We start from the raw sequence: 16,105 nt of genomic DNA, 5'->3' as shown, positions 1-16,105 counted from the left end.
CCTTATCCCAGATCAAACCCTCCAACCCAGCACCACACTCTTGAACTGTCCATCTTCCTTCCCACCTATCTGCTCCATCCTCCATTCTAACCTATCACCATCACCCCCCACCTCCATCCACCTATTGCATTCTCAGCTACCTACCCCCCCAGCCTCACCCTCCCTCTCATTTATCTCTCAGCCCCCTTGGGCCCACTCCACATTCCTGATGAAGATTTTATGCTCAAAACGTTGATTCTCCTACTCCTTGGATGCTGCCTGACCAGCTGTGCTTTTCTAGCACCACACTTTTTGACTCTGATCTCCAACATCTGCAGTCCTCATTTTCGTCTACACATCCCATCGTTCTGGCTCTGGGTTTTATATTGGATAGGCAGGAAGGGCTTAGCTATCTAGACCACCCTCCAGTGTCCTTGCTTCTGCTGTGGTCAGAGAGGAGCCATTGCACATTGAGAGGACAAAGCGCACCAGCATCTGCCTCAGAGCTGTTTGTGCTCCGTTATGTATGGTGCAGGAGACCAAGTGATCTTGGAGGTCTGTGTAGCACTATGGTGTTCTGTCTGAGCAGACTAGAAAGCAGAATCTCACCTTCAGCAGTCCAATGGTTTTGTTTTGATGTTGCTTTTGTTGTGGCATGGGAAGTTGGAGTCTGTGCTGGAAAAGCACAGCAGGTCTGGCAGCATCCAAGGAGCAGGAGATTCGAAGTTTCGGGCATAAGCCCTTCATCAGGAATGAGGCGTGTGGGTCGGGGCTGAGAGATAAATGGGAGGGGATCGGGTTTGGGGAAAGGTAGCTGAGAAAGCAATAGGTGGATGAAGGTGAGGGAGAAGGTGATAGGTTAGAGGGGGGAGTGATGGACAGGTCCAGAGGGTGGTGCTGGGTTGAAGGATTGGGACTGGAATAATGTGGGGGGAGGGGAAATGAGGAAGCTGTTCAACAGATCTTGATTCTGATCTCCAGCAGTCCTCACTTTCTCCTTGTGGCATGGGAAGCATTATATGACTTCTCCAGTGGGATCTGAAGAGATATCATCAGCCAGTTCTTTTGGAGGGTATCACCTGTCACCCAGGAGCCATCCTTGTGGTTCTACCTCAGAGTGACTGATAATGCATAAATCACAGGTGATCCTGAGAAGTGAGTAACACTTTTGGGATTTATTTTCAGTGAAAGATGATGGCTGTTCTCAAGGAGCTATCAATTCCAGCTATGGAACCAAATCTGACTGTCTGGCTGCCTGGCTCTTAGGGCCCTCTGTGAATGGCACAATATCATTGGTGTATTTAAGCACTGCATTGATGAAGTTCCTAATGCATGTGTGTGTGTAGCAAACTGAGAGATTCCAAATATGTTCCCCATGGTGCCCTGGTTGAGTTCAATCTGGTGACTAAGTTTTAATGAGTATGTTAATATTTTTGTTAGATTAGATTAGATACTCTACAGTGTGGAAACAGGCCCTTCGGCCCAACAAGTCCATACCAATGCTCCGAAGAGTAATCCACCCCCCCCCCCCCCCGACTAATGCACTTAACACTATGGGCAATTTAGCATGGTCAATTCACCTGGCCTGCACATCTTTGGACTGTGGGACGAAACCGGAGCACCCGAAGGAAATTCACGTAGACACTGGGAGAATGTGCAAACTCCACACAGTCACCCGAGGATGGAATTGAACCTAGGACCCTGGTGCTGTGAGGCAGCAGTGCTAACCACTGAGCCATGTGCCGCCCCTATTAAATGTATTAAAAATAGATTCCCATTGCTTGCCGCTGGGAACTACAGATTGTCTTTAATGTTGATTTTCCTGCTCCTCGGATGCTGCCTGACCTGCTGTGCTTTTCCAGCAAAAAGTTTGATCTCCAGTATCTGAGAGACCTCACTGTCTCCTGACATCGTTGTGTGTCATGGATGGAACTTTGGAAACATTCTTGACATTGATCCTTGATTGGCTCATCTTCAGACACCACTGTGGAACATTGTGCTTAACCATGGATTCCTCTGGGAACATTGAAGCACATTTTAACCCAATATCTCTACTAGATCACAGCTTGCATAGGCCACAAAAAGTGGATACGGTTTAGTGGATGAGACAACTGCACCTCATACAATAATTAGAAGTTAATGACACTGCAATAGTTATTACAGAGTCAGATATCTGAAGATGCTGAAGATCTGAAGGTCAGTGCTGGGTCCTCTACTTTTTGTCATTTACATAAATGATTTGGATGCGAGCATAAGAGGTACAGTTAGTAAGTTTGCAGATGACACCAAAAGTTTGCAGTGGACAGCGAAGAGGGTTACCTCAGATTACAACAGGATCTGGACCAGATGGGCCAATGGGCTGAGAAGTGGCAGATGGAGTTTAATTCTGATAAATGTGAGGTGCTGCATTTTGGGAAAACAAATCTTAGCAGGACTTATACACTTAATGGTAAGGTCCTAGGGAGTGTTGCTGAACAAAGAGACCTTGGCGTGCAGGTTCATAGCTCCTTGAAAGTAGTCGCAGGTAGATAGGATAGTGAAGAAGGCGTTTGGTTTGCTTTCCTTTATTGGTCAGAGTATTGAGTACAGGAGTTGGGAGGTCATGTTGCAACTATACAGGACATTGGTTAGACCACTGTTGGAATACTGCGTGCAATTCTGGTCTCCTTCCTATCAGAAAGATGTTGTGAAACTTGAAAGGGTTCAGAAAAGATTTACAAAGATGTTGCCAGGGTTGGAGGAGTTGAGCTATAGGGAGAGGCTGAACAGGCTGGGGCTGTTTTCCCTGGAGCATCGGAGGCTGCGGGGTGACCTTATAGAAGTTTACAAAATTATGAGGGGCATGGATAGGGCAAATATGCAAAGGCTTTTCCCTGGGGTCAGGGAGTCCAGAACTAGAGGGCATAGGTTTAAGGTGAGAGGGGAAAGATATAAGAGACCTACGGGGCAACTTCTTCACACACAGGGTGGTACGTGTATGGAATGAGCTGCCAGAGGAAGTGGTGGAGGCTGGTACAATTGCAACATTTAAGAGGCATTTGAATGGATATATGAATAGGAAGGGTTTGGAGGGGTATGGGCTGGGTGCTGGCATGTGAGACGAGATTGGGTTGGGATATCTGGTCGGCATGGATGGGTTGGACTGAAGGGTCTATTTCCATGCTGTTCATCTCTATGACTCTATGCCATTGGCCTTAATAATAGCTTCATTGATGGTATATTCTGTGTTTATCTAGAAATATTTTTCTTTAGGGTTTAATGAGTTTAGAGGCAATGACTAATTTCATAAGGCTTTTAGAACTAAGTGAAATCACATTCCATTCCTTTGCATCAACAACTGCATTTCAACTGATTGATTGTTTCATTTGATTGTTGCCAGTATGACATGAATACAAATCTCTGTATTGCGAATTTAACTCAGACTTTAATTTGCTCTTTTGGAGTCACCATCAGAAATACTTGAGGAACTGACTCTTCAGCCTTTGTTGTTTCCAAATTAATAAGTTGTTTGATTACCTACCATTCCTTTATCAACAATTTGTTGATCAATGAAATAACTGAAACTTTGACAGGATTTCAATGGATTGCCACACATTACAGAGTTTGTTTTTCATATTTCGTTGTATTTCTGCACTCTTTAAATTCTGCACCCTTAAATATAAAAAATCTGAATTGTAATTTATGCTTTTTATTTGTTGTTGGTTTCTCTCCCTTTTTGCTGCTTTAGAAATGGTAGGCTTTTATGGGGCTCGTGCCAAAATAGAAATTGAGATGATGTCACTTGGTTTTTTTTAGTGGCTTTGATGCTGTTTCTTACAAAGCAAAATGGTGGAATTGACTAATGTCAGATGCGGAAAGAACTCCAACAGCTTAGAGATTGGGCTATTTTTGCAGTTCCGACTCTGCTTTTCCAGAGGAATTCTTCCAGAGTGGAACTTGCACCATGTGCAAAACTCCCAGTGGTCTAGCACTGAAGCTTATTGTTAATCTGGTGGGATTGTGCTTTCATTGGTGGATCAACAGATAGACAGTGCCCACTAATATTCCTTCTCAGCTGATGTTACTTCCCTTCAGAACAGATCAGATCACTTTGGTTCAGTTCGTTGGTTGTGAGCCTCAGCTCTGAACTCACCTAAGTGATTAGAGATGAGTTTGAAAAATCTTCATGTCTGCCAAGGCTGTTCTTATCTTTTAGTAACAACTAGCTGCCACCAGCAGTTGTTATATGTATATGGAGTGTAATATATCGTCATGTCATCCAACTGTGTTAAATGTATACTGCCAGTCTAGTCTGGAATGTATGCAATAATGCCACAGTGTGAGTTCAAGAATGTCATCTAAGACAGGTAGAATGATGCCACTGGCTTACAGGAGCAGGTGCCTGTACAAATACAGGTTATAATTGGTCCAGACCTTCAACTCCATGAGATAACAGCATGGTGAGTAACTGCCCGCTATGCGATTGGCCAACATACTCACCATCACTGGTACAAAATTCCTCCCTACATAACAGATCTAATATACAGGGTGTACTCATAATTTAAGTGAAGTTTATGAAAGAAAACTGCATGATTACATGCAAATTTAATGGGCCTAATTTATTAAGAGTAATTAGGATCAACGATCAAAGGCCGCAAAAGAGCTATTAAGAGACCATAAAAGGACACAGATTAATCAGGCGATATAAAGAAATGGCAAATCATCCTAGGATTAAAGATACAGAAAGATATATAGACCCAGGCACAAATTGTCTCAGATGAGATGGATTTTTGGAGCAGGCAAGTCAGTAATGAAGCTGTGAAAGCCCATAGTCAGTAGTATAGTACAACAGACAGCTTTGAACTTTGATGCAGCAAGCTCCTTCCAAATAATCTCAAGGGATTTGTTTTCTCCCCAGGACAACCAAATAACTGTTCTTTCATATAGAAGGCAAGTCTGTCATGCACCCTTGCCAAAGCAGCTCAGTTTTGTTCCTCAACACAGGGCCTGCCGAGATGATAGACAGAGCAATAAGTGTTCACAGATTGATTGAATTCCCTATTAGGGTGGTGGAAGCTTTAAGGACTTCAAATATTAACCCCATATTTATATCAGTAGAAAAGATTATTATTTGTGATGAGTCTCAGTTTTCAGAGGAAACCCCGCAGACATGGGGAGAATGTGCAAACTCTACAGAGACAGTTGGCTGAGGGTGAAATCAGAGGGTGGGTCTCTGGCGCTGTGAGGGAGCAGTGCTAATCACTGAGCCACTGTGTTGCCCTGATTCATACAGACTAATTATAACACCACTGATGCTGAAGACAAGATCCATGATGGCCATGAAGCAGTACAGTGCAGCCAGTGCTGCTGCACATCTGACAGTCACATTAAGTCAGGAAACATTCACAAGTATATGAAACATCATTTGTTGGAGTCTAAGTCTATGAAAGAGCAGGGACTCACTTGCATGCATGTCGGTTTGATACCCACCCACACCCCAAGACTGTTTGGCAAAATGATTCATAACACAGCTCTCAGCCAATGCTCAATTGTTCGCACACTTGCCTTTGAGTCAGAAGATTGTGGGTTCATGTTTTACTCCAGGACTTGAGCACAAAAATTAAGACTGGCACTCCAGTCTGAGGGAATGCTGCACTGTGGAGATGCTGGTTTTTGAATGAGCTATTAAAATGAGGGCCTGACTATTCATCTCAGGTGCACATGAAATAACCCATAGCACTGCTTCAAGGGAGATGAGGGGACTGTCAGGCCAATACTTATTTAGACAAAAACAGCTTATCTGGGTATTATTCATTATTGTCTGTCGGGGGTTATTGTGTTCAAGTTGTTTCCTACAACAGTGACTACACTTTGAAAGTGCTAAATTAAGTATAAAACACTTCGTGATGCCTGATGATCATAAAAAGTATTACAGAAATGCAAGCATTTGTGGTTTTTTTCACTTTATTGAAACAGATATTGACGAATGTGCATTAGGAAGTCATAATTGTGGGCCAGAACTAATCTGTGTAAACACAAGAGGGTCATTCATTTGTCGCTGCAAACCAGGCTATCAAAAGCGTGGAAATCAGTGTTTGGGTAAGTACAGTAAAACTACTTTTGGAACATACTTTGTTGTTACTTTGATTTATGAGTTTCTCGAGTAACCTAACTTTGTGTCATTTCACGAGTAATCCATCCTAGAAGGTGGTGTGGACACATTGCATAACATAATTTTCTGCTCATTCATTAAAATCAAATCAAATTGTAAAGTTGGAAAATTACTTCTAATAACAAGTTTAAAAGTTTTTTTTATTAAATACATGTTTTTTTTTCCAAAACTTTAACAGTAAATTGTCAGTGTAGGCAAGCTCTAATATACACATTACTAGTTTGCCAAGAAATGTTCTGCTAGGATCAAGGGGGTAAAATTTAACTTCAAAGAGGGTATAATATTGGCAGTAGCTGATCAAAGACTTGGTCTCCATAAAATGGGAGGCTCATTCACCACTGCCTGATTTCACATCCACCAAAGGTAACTTCACCCTTAGGATTTCTTTCAAATCCAAATTTATAAATAGCTACTATTGGAATGCAATGATCCCTTAAAGTAATAGAGAAACATCCTACATTATATTGTAAATTGTCACCATATGAAATATCCAAAAGTAAATCTGTAAATAATTAAGAGAACTGCGTATGATTGTTTGCATAGAGCAATCTATAACTGTCAATTATTTCTCCAGTCAAACTTTGAGATTTTGCAATTCATTTATCACCTATCTTTAAATACCAGCAGTTACATCTGCCTGAACCATGTGGCACATTGCAACCAAAATCTAATCTAAACATGGATTTGATTAACTAGACTTCTAAAAGTTCATTAAGTAACTTTTCTGCTAACTAATATCGAGTGCTATTTTATCAAGCATATTGTCAATGGCAATTCTTATGATGAATCAGGGGTTATGCAGTTGCCAGGAAAAGGCTGTACATGTAATGAAAGGTACATTGAAAGAAATTGGCAAGAGGCTTGTAAGAAATCTGCTTGGAGACACAGACTTCAGTGCTTTTGTTTTGACAGGAGCCTAGGAAATAAATTAATGGGCAATTTTACACATAATGTTAGGAATTCATAGTTTGACGTGGTTAAGTGGTTTTACAAAAAAAAATTCCTTTAATTTCTCCAAAATATAGAATATTATCACTGAACAAGTACTGATAGGCTGCTTGGGGGAGGGGAGAAACTGATGTATCCTCTTTTGACACAAGTAGGACATGAGGCTTCAATGAAGGAAAAGCAGGTAACAGAGAGTTAGCATTGGGCGAGATGTGACAAAGTTCAAAATCTTTTTATATCGGCCTGCAATTATTCTTTAAGAAATACTGATCGATCCCCTCGGCTTTGAGTTTTATTTTCAGTTGAGGGCCAGACCTGCAGCTGATCCTAAGTGTGGCTCAAGAATTGAATTTGAATGTTGTAAATAGGCTTCTCCTTTACTTTCCTGTTACTGAAACCATTCCCAGATCATAGTGAAAAGAACTTCAGCAAGAATAGAGTGGTAAAGATGTTGCAGCTGGACTTTCAATTTACTACCCTCTTTACTAACTAACATTCAGGTCTAAAATGTGGGACAAAGTAAAGTCCTTTTGTTGGAAATGTTCTTCTTGCTCTTAAGATTTTTATCATTCTTAAAACATAATCCTCAGAACTCATTTAAATAATTGTAGCAAGTTGCCAGTATCTTCCTAGCTTCTCAGCTATTTCACTGACAGGGCTGTTTTGATAAGTGTTGAGGGGAGAGAATAGCAGGAGGGAACCAATCAGCATATGTAAGGAATGATGTGGTGTCAGGAGGAGGATCCTACTTTTTCTGGCTCTCCTTCAATCAAAACAAATTCCCCTCTTGGTGCAGCCTACAGGTGAACCCCATTTGTGTCTAGAAGACTGAGCAGAACAACCCTCTTTCCCAGAGGGGTCATAGAAAAGTAGCAAAACACTGTATTAACAGATCCTATACACCTAGAAAAGGGCCTGATTCAATTGGAAATGTTTCAGGCATTTTTGGACCATTTGGGGGGAGGGGGGTGTGGCAACAGTCAATTTCAATAGTCAATAGGCAAGCAAGATTGCCAATTCATGCCATTTCATACATAAAATGATTTAAAACCTTTATCGGCTGGAAACTAAATTGAGAAAATCTAAATCAGATGCAAGTAACAGACAAGAAAATGTAACTGCATCTGTTTATCTGGAATCAAATAAAGACTGAGAGGTGAAAAGGCATTACATTATACTACAACTCTAATATATGACATTCTAATATTTGCAGCTTAGATCCTTACTGAAATCTAACTTTAACTGAATTATAACCAATTTATCAGTACTTGTCCAATTTTTCAATGCAGTTCATTTATATAAATTAGATTTCAATTAAATATATCCTTTAATTCACTTGGGTAAACTTTTGATTGAAAGTAAATTATTTCAAGAATGTAAATTTAATGCACATACATGCAGGTATGTATTTTAAATCCTTCAATATGTAGAATGGGAAGTAATCATCAAATTTAATACCTAGGATCAAATGAAATTCAATTGATCAAATAATTTTGTTACAATAAAGTTAACCTAATGGAATTAGTATTATCCACACCAGTAGCTGTGCATTGTATTGATGTTTCAATACAGTGTTTCCAAGTTGTAGCTGTCATTATATCATCAGTACAATCTAGATTCCTGGAAATGGACTGAATTTAACTTCTTAGCTCAAATCAAAAGAATTGCATTCAACATATTCCGTATGTCAAATGACAAACAAATGTTGCCGATGAAATGTTGTTATCAACAAAAGCAAAACAGATATCTATCCAGGAGTACAACTTTCCAAATACTAAATTATCCAGTTCTTTGAGCTCATATTTCAACACTTACTCTTTGACAGAGCATTTTGAATGTATAGAATAACAGTTGACCTACAGTGTGCTGTAAAGCTCAGTGGAGATTATGCTTAATAAATCAAACAGTTTATAAATAACTCCACTGGAGCTTTAAACTACAATCTCACATACCTTTATTCCATACCAGCTGACCGCCTTCGTTATTACACATGGAGATTTGGAATTTTTATTAGAGAACAGAGACTGGCTCTGAACTTAAAGGAAAGCATAGCTAGGTTTTCTTTTGCAGAAATACAAATTTCCCTTCTATTAAATTCTTTGGTAAGAACCAGGTGGCACAGTGGCTTAGTCGTGAGTACTGCTGCCTCACAGCAGCAGGGACCAGGTTTGATTCCACCTTTGGGTGACTATTGGTGTTAAGTTTGCACATTCTCCCTGTTTCTCTGTGGGTTTCTTCCCACAGTCCAAAGATGTACAGGTTAGGTGGTTTGGCCATGCTAAATTGTCCATAGTGTTCAGTGTTAGGGAAATACAGGGTTACAAGGATAGGATAGGGATTGGGTCTGGGTGGGATGCTCTTCGGAGGATTAGTATAGACTCGATGGGCTGAATGGCCTGCTTTCACACTGTAGGGATTCTGTGAACTATAATTACAGTTTTTACATTCTACTTTCTGGCTGCAGCTAGTCAGGTTGGGTGGCTGGTAGTATGTTAGATGCTAGGAAGTTAAGAGAAGGGAGTAAGAGATCAAGGAAGGTGTGGGTGCATCACTGGAAAAGTCACAAAGTTTAAGGGAGCGAGGGTCATGGTCAGATGGGCAGGCAAGATTGGGGGAGAAAGTGAGGAGATAGCAAGGGATCTGGGGAGGGCATGAAGGAAATAAACTGATGTATCATGGAGATCCTCTGGTGAGCTGAGGATCATAGTTGCAGGGCAGGGGGAAATAACTGAAGATGATGAGTCCTAGGGAAAAGAACACCTCCTCCTCAGCCGAAAAGTAGTGGCAAGAAGTACTTATCACTTACATGCAGCAATCCTAACCTCCTTTCAGCTGTCAGGTTTCCTGAGGCTCGGAAAACATACAAATTCAAGAATATCGGAAACACAAGCAGGAGCAAGCTGTTCGGCTCATTGAGCATTGTCCACAATTCAATACTTCATGGTTGATCTCGCTAGGAGTTGAGAAGTTGCATTGGGGAAGGTTGAAGGGGAGGCACAGATAGTAATCAGGTGGTTAGAGTTAGCTCTGATGAAAAGTAATCTAAACTGGAAACATTAGCTTGCTCTGTCTCCATGGATATTGTCTGACCTGCTGTGATCTCCAGCATTTGTTGTGTTCAGTGTAGATTCCAGCATCTGCAGTAATTTGCTCCTACAAAGCTGTTAATGAACTTGATTTGTCACTCTGAGGTTTCCCCAGGTCTCTGAAACCTAACTGATCACAGTCACACCTTTAAACAGGTTAAGTCCGAGCTCAACAGACTTCTTATATATTGAATGATTTAAATTGCCGGCCAACCTAACTGCGGACTGCTTCTGTCACACATAATTAAACCAGGAATTGGGGAAGTAGATTGGAATCAGATTTTAGATTGTTAAATTTTAACTTCTCATCCTCACAAATCTAACTGGATACAAAAATAGAACCTCATATCTTAATGTTGCTATGCCTGTTTGACAATTTGGGTATTTTTAGAAAATATTAAAATCAAAAGCTAGTAACAATAAATTCAGATATGTCCCTGCTGTCCTTTACTTAAGATAACTTTGCAACATTGCCCAACCTAGTCCCATACCATTTTGGTTGACTTATAACTGTCTACTGAAGGAAGCAAATCTCTCAATGTAGCAAGCCACTACAAAATCACATCAAGAGATAACTACATTAAAAGCAGCCCAAGATGGTTCACTTGACTGATTCCTAAGACAAATGAGGAAATGTTGGACATTTGGATTTATATCTATTATAAATAAGACATTAAAAGGTCCTGAGGAGACTTGACAGGTTGGATGAGGAGGCAGGAAAATGGAATTGAGACCACAATATATTACAATATTGAATGGCAAAATGCACTTGGCTCCTAAGTTACAAGTTCCTATGTTCATTAAAAAAAAAGCACCACAGATATTACTGTAGTATAACAGAAAGGCCAACCAATAAAGTGAGTCAGTGTATATTGGCCTTACATATTCTGAAAATTGCCATGTCAACATTAAATGATAAACGCTGATGTAAAGTTTCAACATAGCTTGAGGAAGTGACTGATTTCATCTCAAAACTCTGGTAAAATGATTTTATCATATCTATAGTTAGCAATACGGCTGCTGCTGGGCTGACTAATCCAATGGCCTAATACCCCTGTTATAAATGTGTTTGTTCAGCACTAATATAGTTTGAAATGAAAGAGGAAATAACCAAATTCAAATTGCTACCAGACTGCAGCTTTTGGGTTCTGCTGAAGATTAGTAGGTAACTTACTAAAGACAGAATGGATCCAAGTGTTAACAATAAAATATGACTTTAAACAGGGGGAGAAAAGCAACCTTACTGTGATAATATTACATCATTGGGCAATGGCCCTTGGCATTAATCATTTTGGGTGTCTGGCAATGATTTTCTTAAATATGAGCAGTTGTGTAATGTATTTTTCAATGATTATGCAGACATTGATGAATGTAACATAGTCACCTATTGCCATCATGGATGTGTCAACACACCCGGTTCCTATTACTGTCAGTGCAACACAGGTTTTCAGCTGGCAAGCAATAATCGCACATGTCGAGGTAAGCATCCACTGTTCCTACTCAAAGTTTCAGGATACCGTGCAGAAAACTATAAAAGAATCACCTACAGTGACTTCAGTATTAGTATAAGGAAGCTTTTCCGTCTGTTTTCATTTACCGTAAGATTATTTTAAAAGTGTCTCTCTTACATTTAAAAACATAATTAAGGTTTTACAGAATATTTCATTTTAATTCTCCTAGGTCCTCCCTCTCCTTCACTCTGTAAAGATACACAGCCATTTATACTGTTGAATGGAATACACTGTCTATTGATTCACATGTAACCTAAAGTTAGGGCGAAGTTCTGTTCTTTGAACGTTTATTCAGTCACTTCAACAATAAGGAATCTTTCAACCTCCATAGTGACATCATTAGAAACTGGCAGTCACTATACCAGAGTAATTTTGAACTGCTTTCTTACACTGTGAGCAATACCCCACGGAAATGCTTTCCTACTTGTGTTTGCCAGGTTGGCCTAAAGCCACAGGTCATAGTAATTCTTGGTGTTCCAGTAATTCCACTTAAAAAAAAAAATTCTCGTGTAGGCATATGAAACAAGCTGTCTTTATGTTAAAAGTGTAATGTAATAAGAACTTCTAATTAGCTCCCCTGATGGCTTACTGAGTAATTGCATTGCCAGTCATGGCACTGAGCCATAAAGATCTGGAATACCAGGGGTTCAATCTGGATTCCAGTTAATTCATGCTGGATGACAATACGGCATTTTTAGTTAGCCTCAGGACCACTGGCCTGAGAATGGAATAAAATAGCTCGACTCCTCACTCCTGACTGCAGTTCAGTGCCATCTGTTATACACATGTGCTAACAGGGCACAATTTGGCAGACATATCACTGTGAACATGTTGTTCACCAAGGATCAATGGTCTAGAATTTCTTGGGAGCTGCTTCCACTCTGTCATCCTAACTCTACCAAATGCATAGTAGGGACTCCAGTTATCACATTGACAGAGTCTGCATCGTACTTCCACAAGTGGTGGAGTAGGTGAGGCACCAAGGAAAATCTGGGCCAGTGCCGACACTTTTAGCTGAAACATGGCCATTTGGGTAGGTCCTGGATGAATCTCAGGGCTTATGAGACTGAACCTTAGTGAGTCCAGAAGAGAATTTGGAAAGAGCAAACTTCTTCATAGAGCATTCTTAACAGATGCTTTATTGTTACTTGCCTCTGGCTGAGGGATGTCAAGTCAATCTTTAGATTTTGGCTTTTTCCTTTAGGAGTAAACACAGATTTGACCTTGATTACTGTATTGCATTCTGTACTTTACAGTAGATATTTTCATTGGACACCTATAAAAACTGTTTTCTTAAACTGACAATTCAGTGCTACTAAGGAAAAATCAAAATAAATGAAACAATATTTCAGGCAGAACCTGAGGGAATCTGGAGATTGTTACTGTGCCTCGTGGACTGTTCTGGATAAATAGACTGGATAAATTAACACTTGGCTTTCTTTCTCTTTAGGGTATCCCAGTCTGAATGTACACTGTTATGAATGCTAATCTCTATTTAAAGTGGAGAGGTTTTGTGTGCCAAATGTAACAGTCAGCAATCCTTTGAAAAATGTAATAATTTCCTGCAATATTCAAAAAGTGTCAGAACTTACTCAAGTGGAATGAAAGTCTACTGTTTATGTAAAGTATTGACTGCTTTGAAGAAAAAAAAAGTCTCAGGGGAACATTAGATAAAAGTGTCCATGTTAACATTGGCTTAAAATCTCTGCACGGTTATCATGGCCCCCACAAATCGTGTTCCCTCTCTGTTAGGATACTTCGTCACTTCAAGTGGCTCCATAAAAAAAATGTACAATGGTTGCAACTTCATCCAGATCTGAAAGCCACTGTAGTCCATTACCATCCAAGGAAACTATGCTACTCAATGGGTAAACTGCATTGTTTGACGTTGGTGTGCCACTTCCAGGTCAAGCTTTTCCAGAGTGACTTTCATCTTGATCTGAAATTACATTTGCACTGGAAAGCTCCCCATCAGTCACACTGCCTCACCATCAAAGGAGGGTATAACGTCCACTCAGTACCCTCCATGTTCATAACTACACTGCCTTCTTAAATTATATTAATCAAATTATACTTGGATGGATATAAAGGTACTAGGAAAGAATTCCATGAAAGGCCTGAAAGTCAGTCGGTGTAAATGTGCCTTTAAAAATAGTATGCATATTCCTAATGAGAAAAGGGACATCACTATTAAAGATGGCTGCCGTGACCTGCCCAGTTGTACGTGTGAGGTGGGTGAGTAAAGAACAGTTTCTTCGGCAAATGTCTGGTGAAGCAGTAAAGGTAGAATTCAGACCATTGTGATATATGTTGTATATTTTACATGATACTGAAGCAATTTTGGCTTCAATGTAAGGCAAGGTATATTTTGGAACAGCACCTAGACAGATAGGAATTAAACAAACAAAGAAAATGCTGGCGAAACCCTGCAAGTCTGACAACAACTATGGAGAAAGAAACAGAGTTAATGTTTTAAATATATTTCCATTTCCCCTTTAGATATTAATGAGTGTGAGACAAGTGCCCCGTGTGATCACCAATGCTTTAATATCGTCGGTTCATTCATCTGCCAGTGTGACCAAGGATATGAGTTAAATCCTGACAAAGTTACATGCAGAGGTAATTAGTGAATGCTCTTTCATTATTTAGGATAATTTGTAACAAATGTGCAACAGTTTTATTTTCTCCTGTTTTGTTAATATGTTATCATTTTGGCCATTTAATAATGTTGATAATCAATAACAAAATTGCTTGTGCTATTTCGCATTACATAGAGTCCAATTTTGGCGCTAAATATACAATGACATTGGGTAGAATCTTCACTTGGAAGATTCTCAAGCATTGATACCATGTGCAACTATTTTTCAATGGAGGTGTCCCTCTATGGGTCAAAAAGGATATCCCATTTAGGGCCTGCCAGAAGCCCACTAGAGATCACCTGATATTTGTCCATGCAGTGGAGGGTCCACCAGTCACTTGTAAAATGCTATCAACAATGAAAGGAGGGCCTAAATTGGTCACATGAATAGCTCAATTGGGCTTTGGCAGGAGAGTAATCTGCCATTTTTCCCTCCAGTGACACAATGGTGCACTGGCAGGTAAACAGACTTCCCAGTCTAACCCTGGAGAGCTACTAAAATTCAACTGTATTTCCAATATTGCCAACAGCTCAAGGAATTCACTTAATGCATCTGAAGGACACTACAGTTATTTTACGCGCCATCTATGGGAAAGATCCATAAATAACCATGTAACCATATAAGCACTCAAGCATTGTATCTGCAAGTGGAACTTAGCAGAATTCAGCATGTTTGTGTTCATTAATGATTTTGTTATTCATTAAATATTTCATTGCTTTGATTAAACTTTACTAAAATGCCAAGATGTCATTGATGAAAGTTGGAATTTTCTACTTCGGTTATCCATTGCAAGACTACATAGTGCCAGATGATGTATACTATAGTTAGGTACATAGTAACGATCTCACTATATCCAAATACAGAATATATTCCATGCCAGTTTGGTATGAATAAATTCAGTTCTCATTCTGGTCACACTGTATTTCTCAATGTTTCAAGAAATTTTGAAGAATTTACACATAATAAATTATTACATGTAAATTATTACATGCAATAAATTCCAAAGACATTTTCTGCAAATGTTTGTGTCCAGGCATCATTGGCAAGAAAATATTAACTTATGCTGCAAATTGTATGATTTTTTTTTACAAGCTATAAAATTATCTTTTATAATGGCAGATGTTGATGAATGTGCCTACTCGAGCTACATGTGTCAGTACCAATGTATAAATGAACCAGGACGATACTCATGCCTCTGTCCTGAAGGATACAAACTCCTGGGTTCCAGGATGTGCCAAGGTATGGTAACCCAAGCAACAATTTCTTCTTTCTTATATTGGAAAAGCTACATCATATTTGGATGTTGAAAATCTAAAATTGTGACTTGCATTAAGCTTGCTTCTAATAATTGCCTCAAAGCAGTGCACCTCAAAGACACCATAAATCCTTAAAAATGTCAAACATCAGCTTTGATAATTTATTACACATTAACTTACCAGGCTGGTAGATTCTAATGTTCAACTGACAAAATACTAACATCTCAAAAGTGATTGTATTCACTAGGTCAGCAATAAAAGCTGCTAATTATCACTGAGTAATCAACACAAAGCTGAACAGCCAAAATTGCTAAATTTTTCAAAGCCATACAAAATTATTTAATCAAATTAATCAGAATTACAGCAGCTATGCTCAATATTGGCTCAACTATTCTATACCTGTGTTTATATTCCACTGTACTTCAAATCATTCTACTAGCAATATGTTTTATTCTTTTCTTCCTATATATAACATTTGCCTCAATTGCTCCTTGCAATACCAAGTTTTTCATTCTAATTGATGTTTGAGTAAAGA

At 39.4% G+C, this 16,105-nt stretch overlaps 1 protein-coding gene across 3 annotated transcripts in view; it reads left to right on the top strand.

The window, feature by feature from the left end:
- The window catches only part of LOC122552885 (EGF-containing fibulin-like extracellular matrix protein 1), a 109,404-nt gene that overhangs the window by 80,265 nt on the left and 13,034 nt on the right, over positions 1 to 16,105 (top strand). The window contains exons 5-8 of one of the 3 annotated variants that reach the window (XM_087991399.1): positions 5,935 to 6,057; positions 11,524 to 11,643; positions 14,175 to 14,294; positions 15,434 to 15,553. In XM_087991399.1, the coding sequence (XP_087847525.1) occupies positions 5,935 to 6,057; positions 11,524 to 11,643; positions 14,175 to 14,294; positions 15,434 to 15,553 (483 nt within the window). The remainder of the gene's footprint in view (positions 1 to 5,934; positions 6,058 to 11,523; positions 11,644 to 14,174; positions 14,295 to 15,433; positions 15,554 to 16,105) is intronic. The other 2 variants (XM_043696026.2, XM_043696027.2) reach the window with 2 other exon arrangements.

The sequence above is a fragment of the Chiloscyllium plagiosum genome, unplaced genomic scaffold, assembly GCF_037043375.1.
Source record: "Chiloscyllium plagiosum isolate Xiang-an unplaced genomic scaffold, Cpla_swu_hap1 HiC_scaffold_10, whole genome shotgun sequence".
NCBI lineage: Eukaryota > Metazoa > Chordata > Chondrichthyes > Orectolobiformes > Hemiscylliidae > Chiloscyllium > Chiloscyllium plagiosum.
This window is presented reverse-complemented; position numbering and strand designations above follow the sequence as displayed.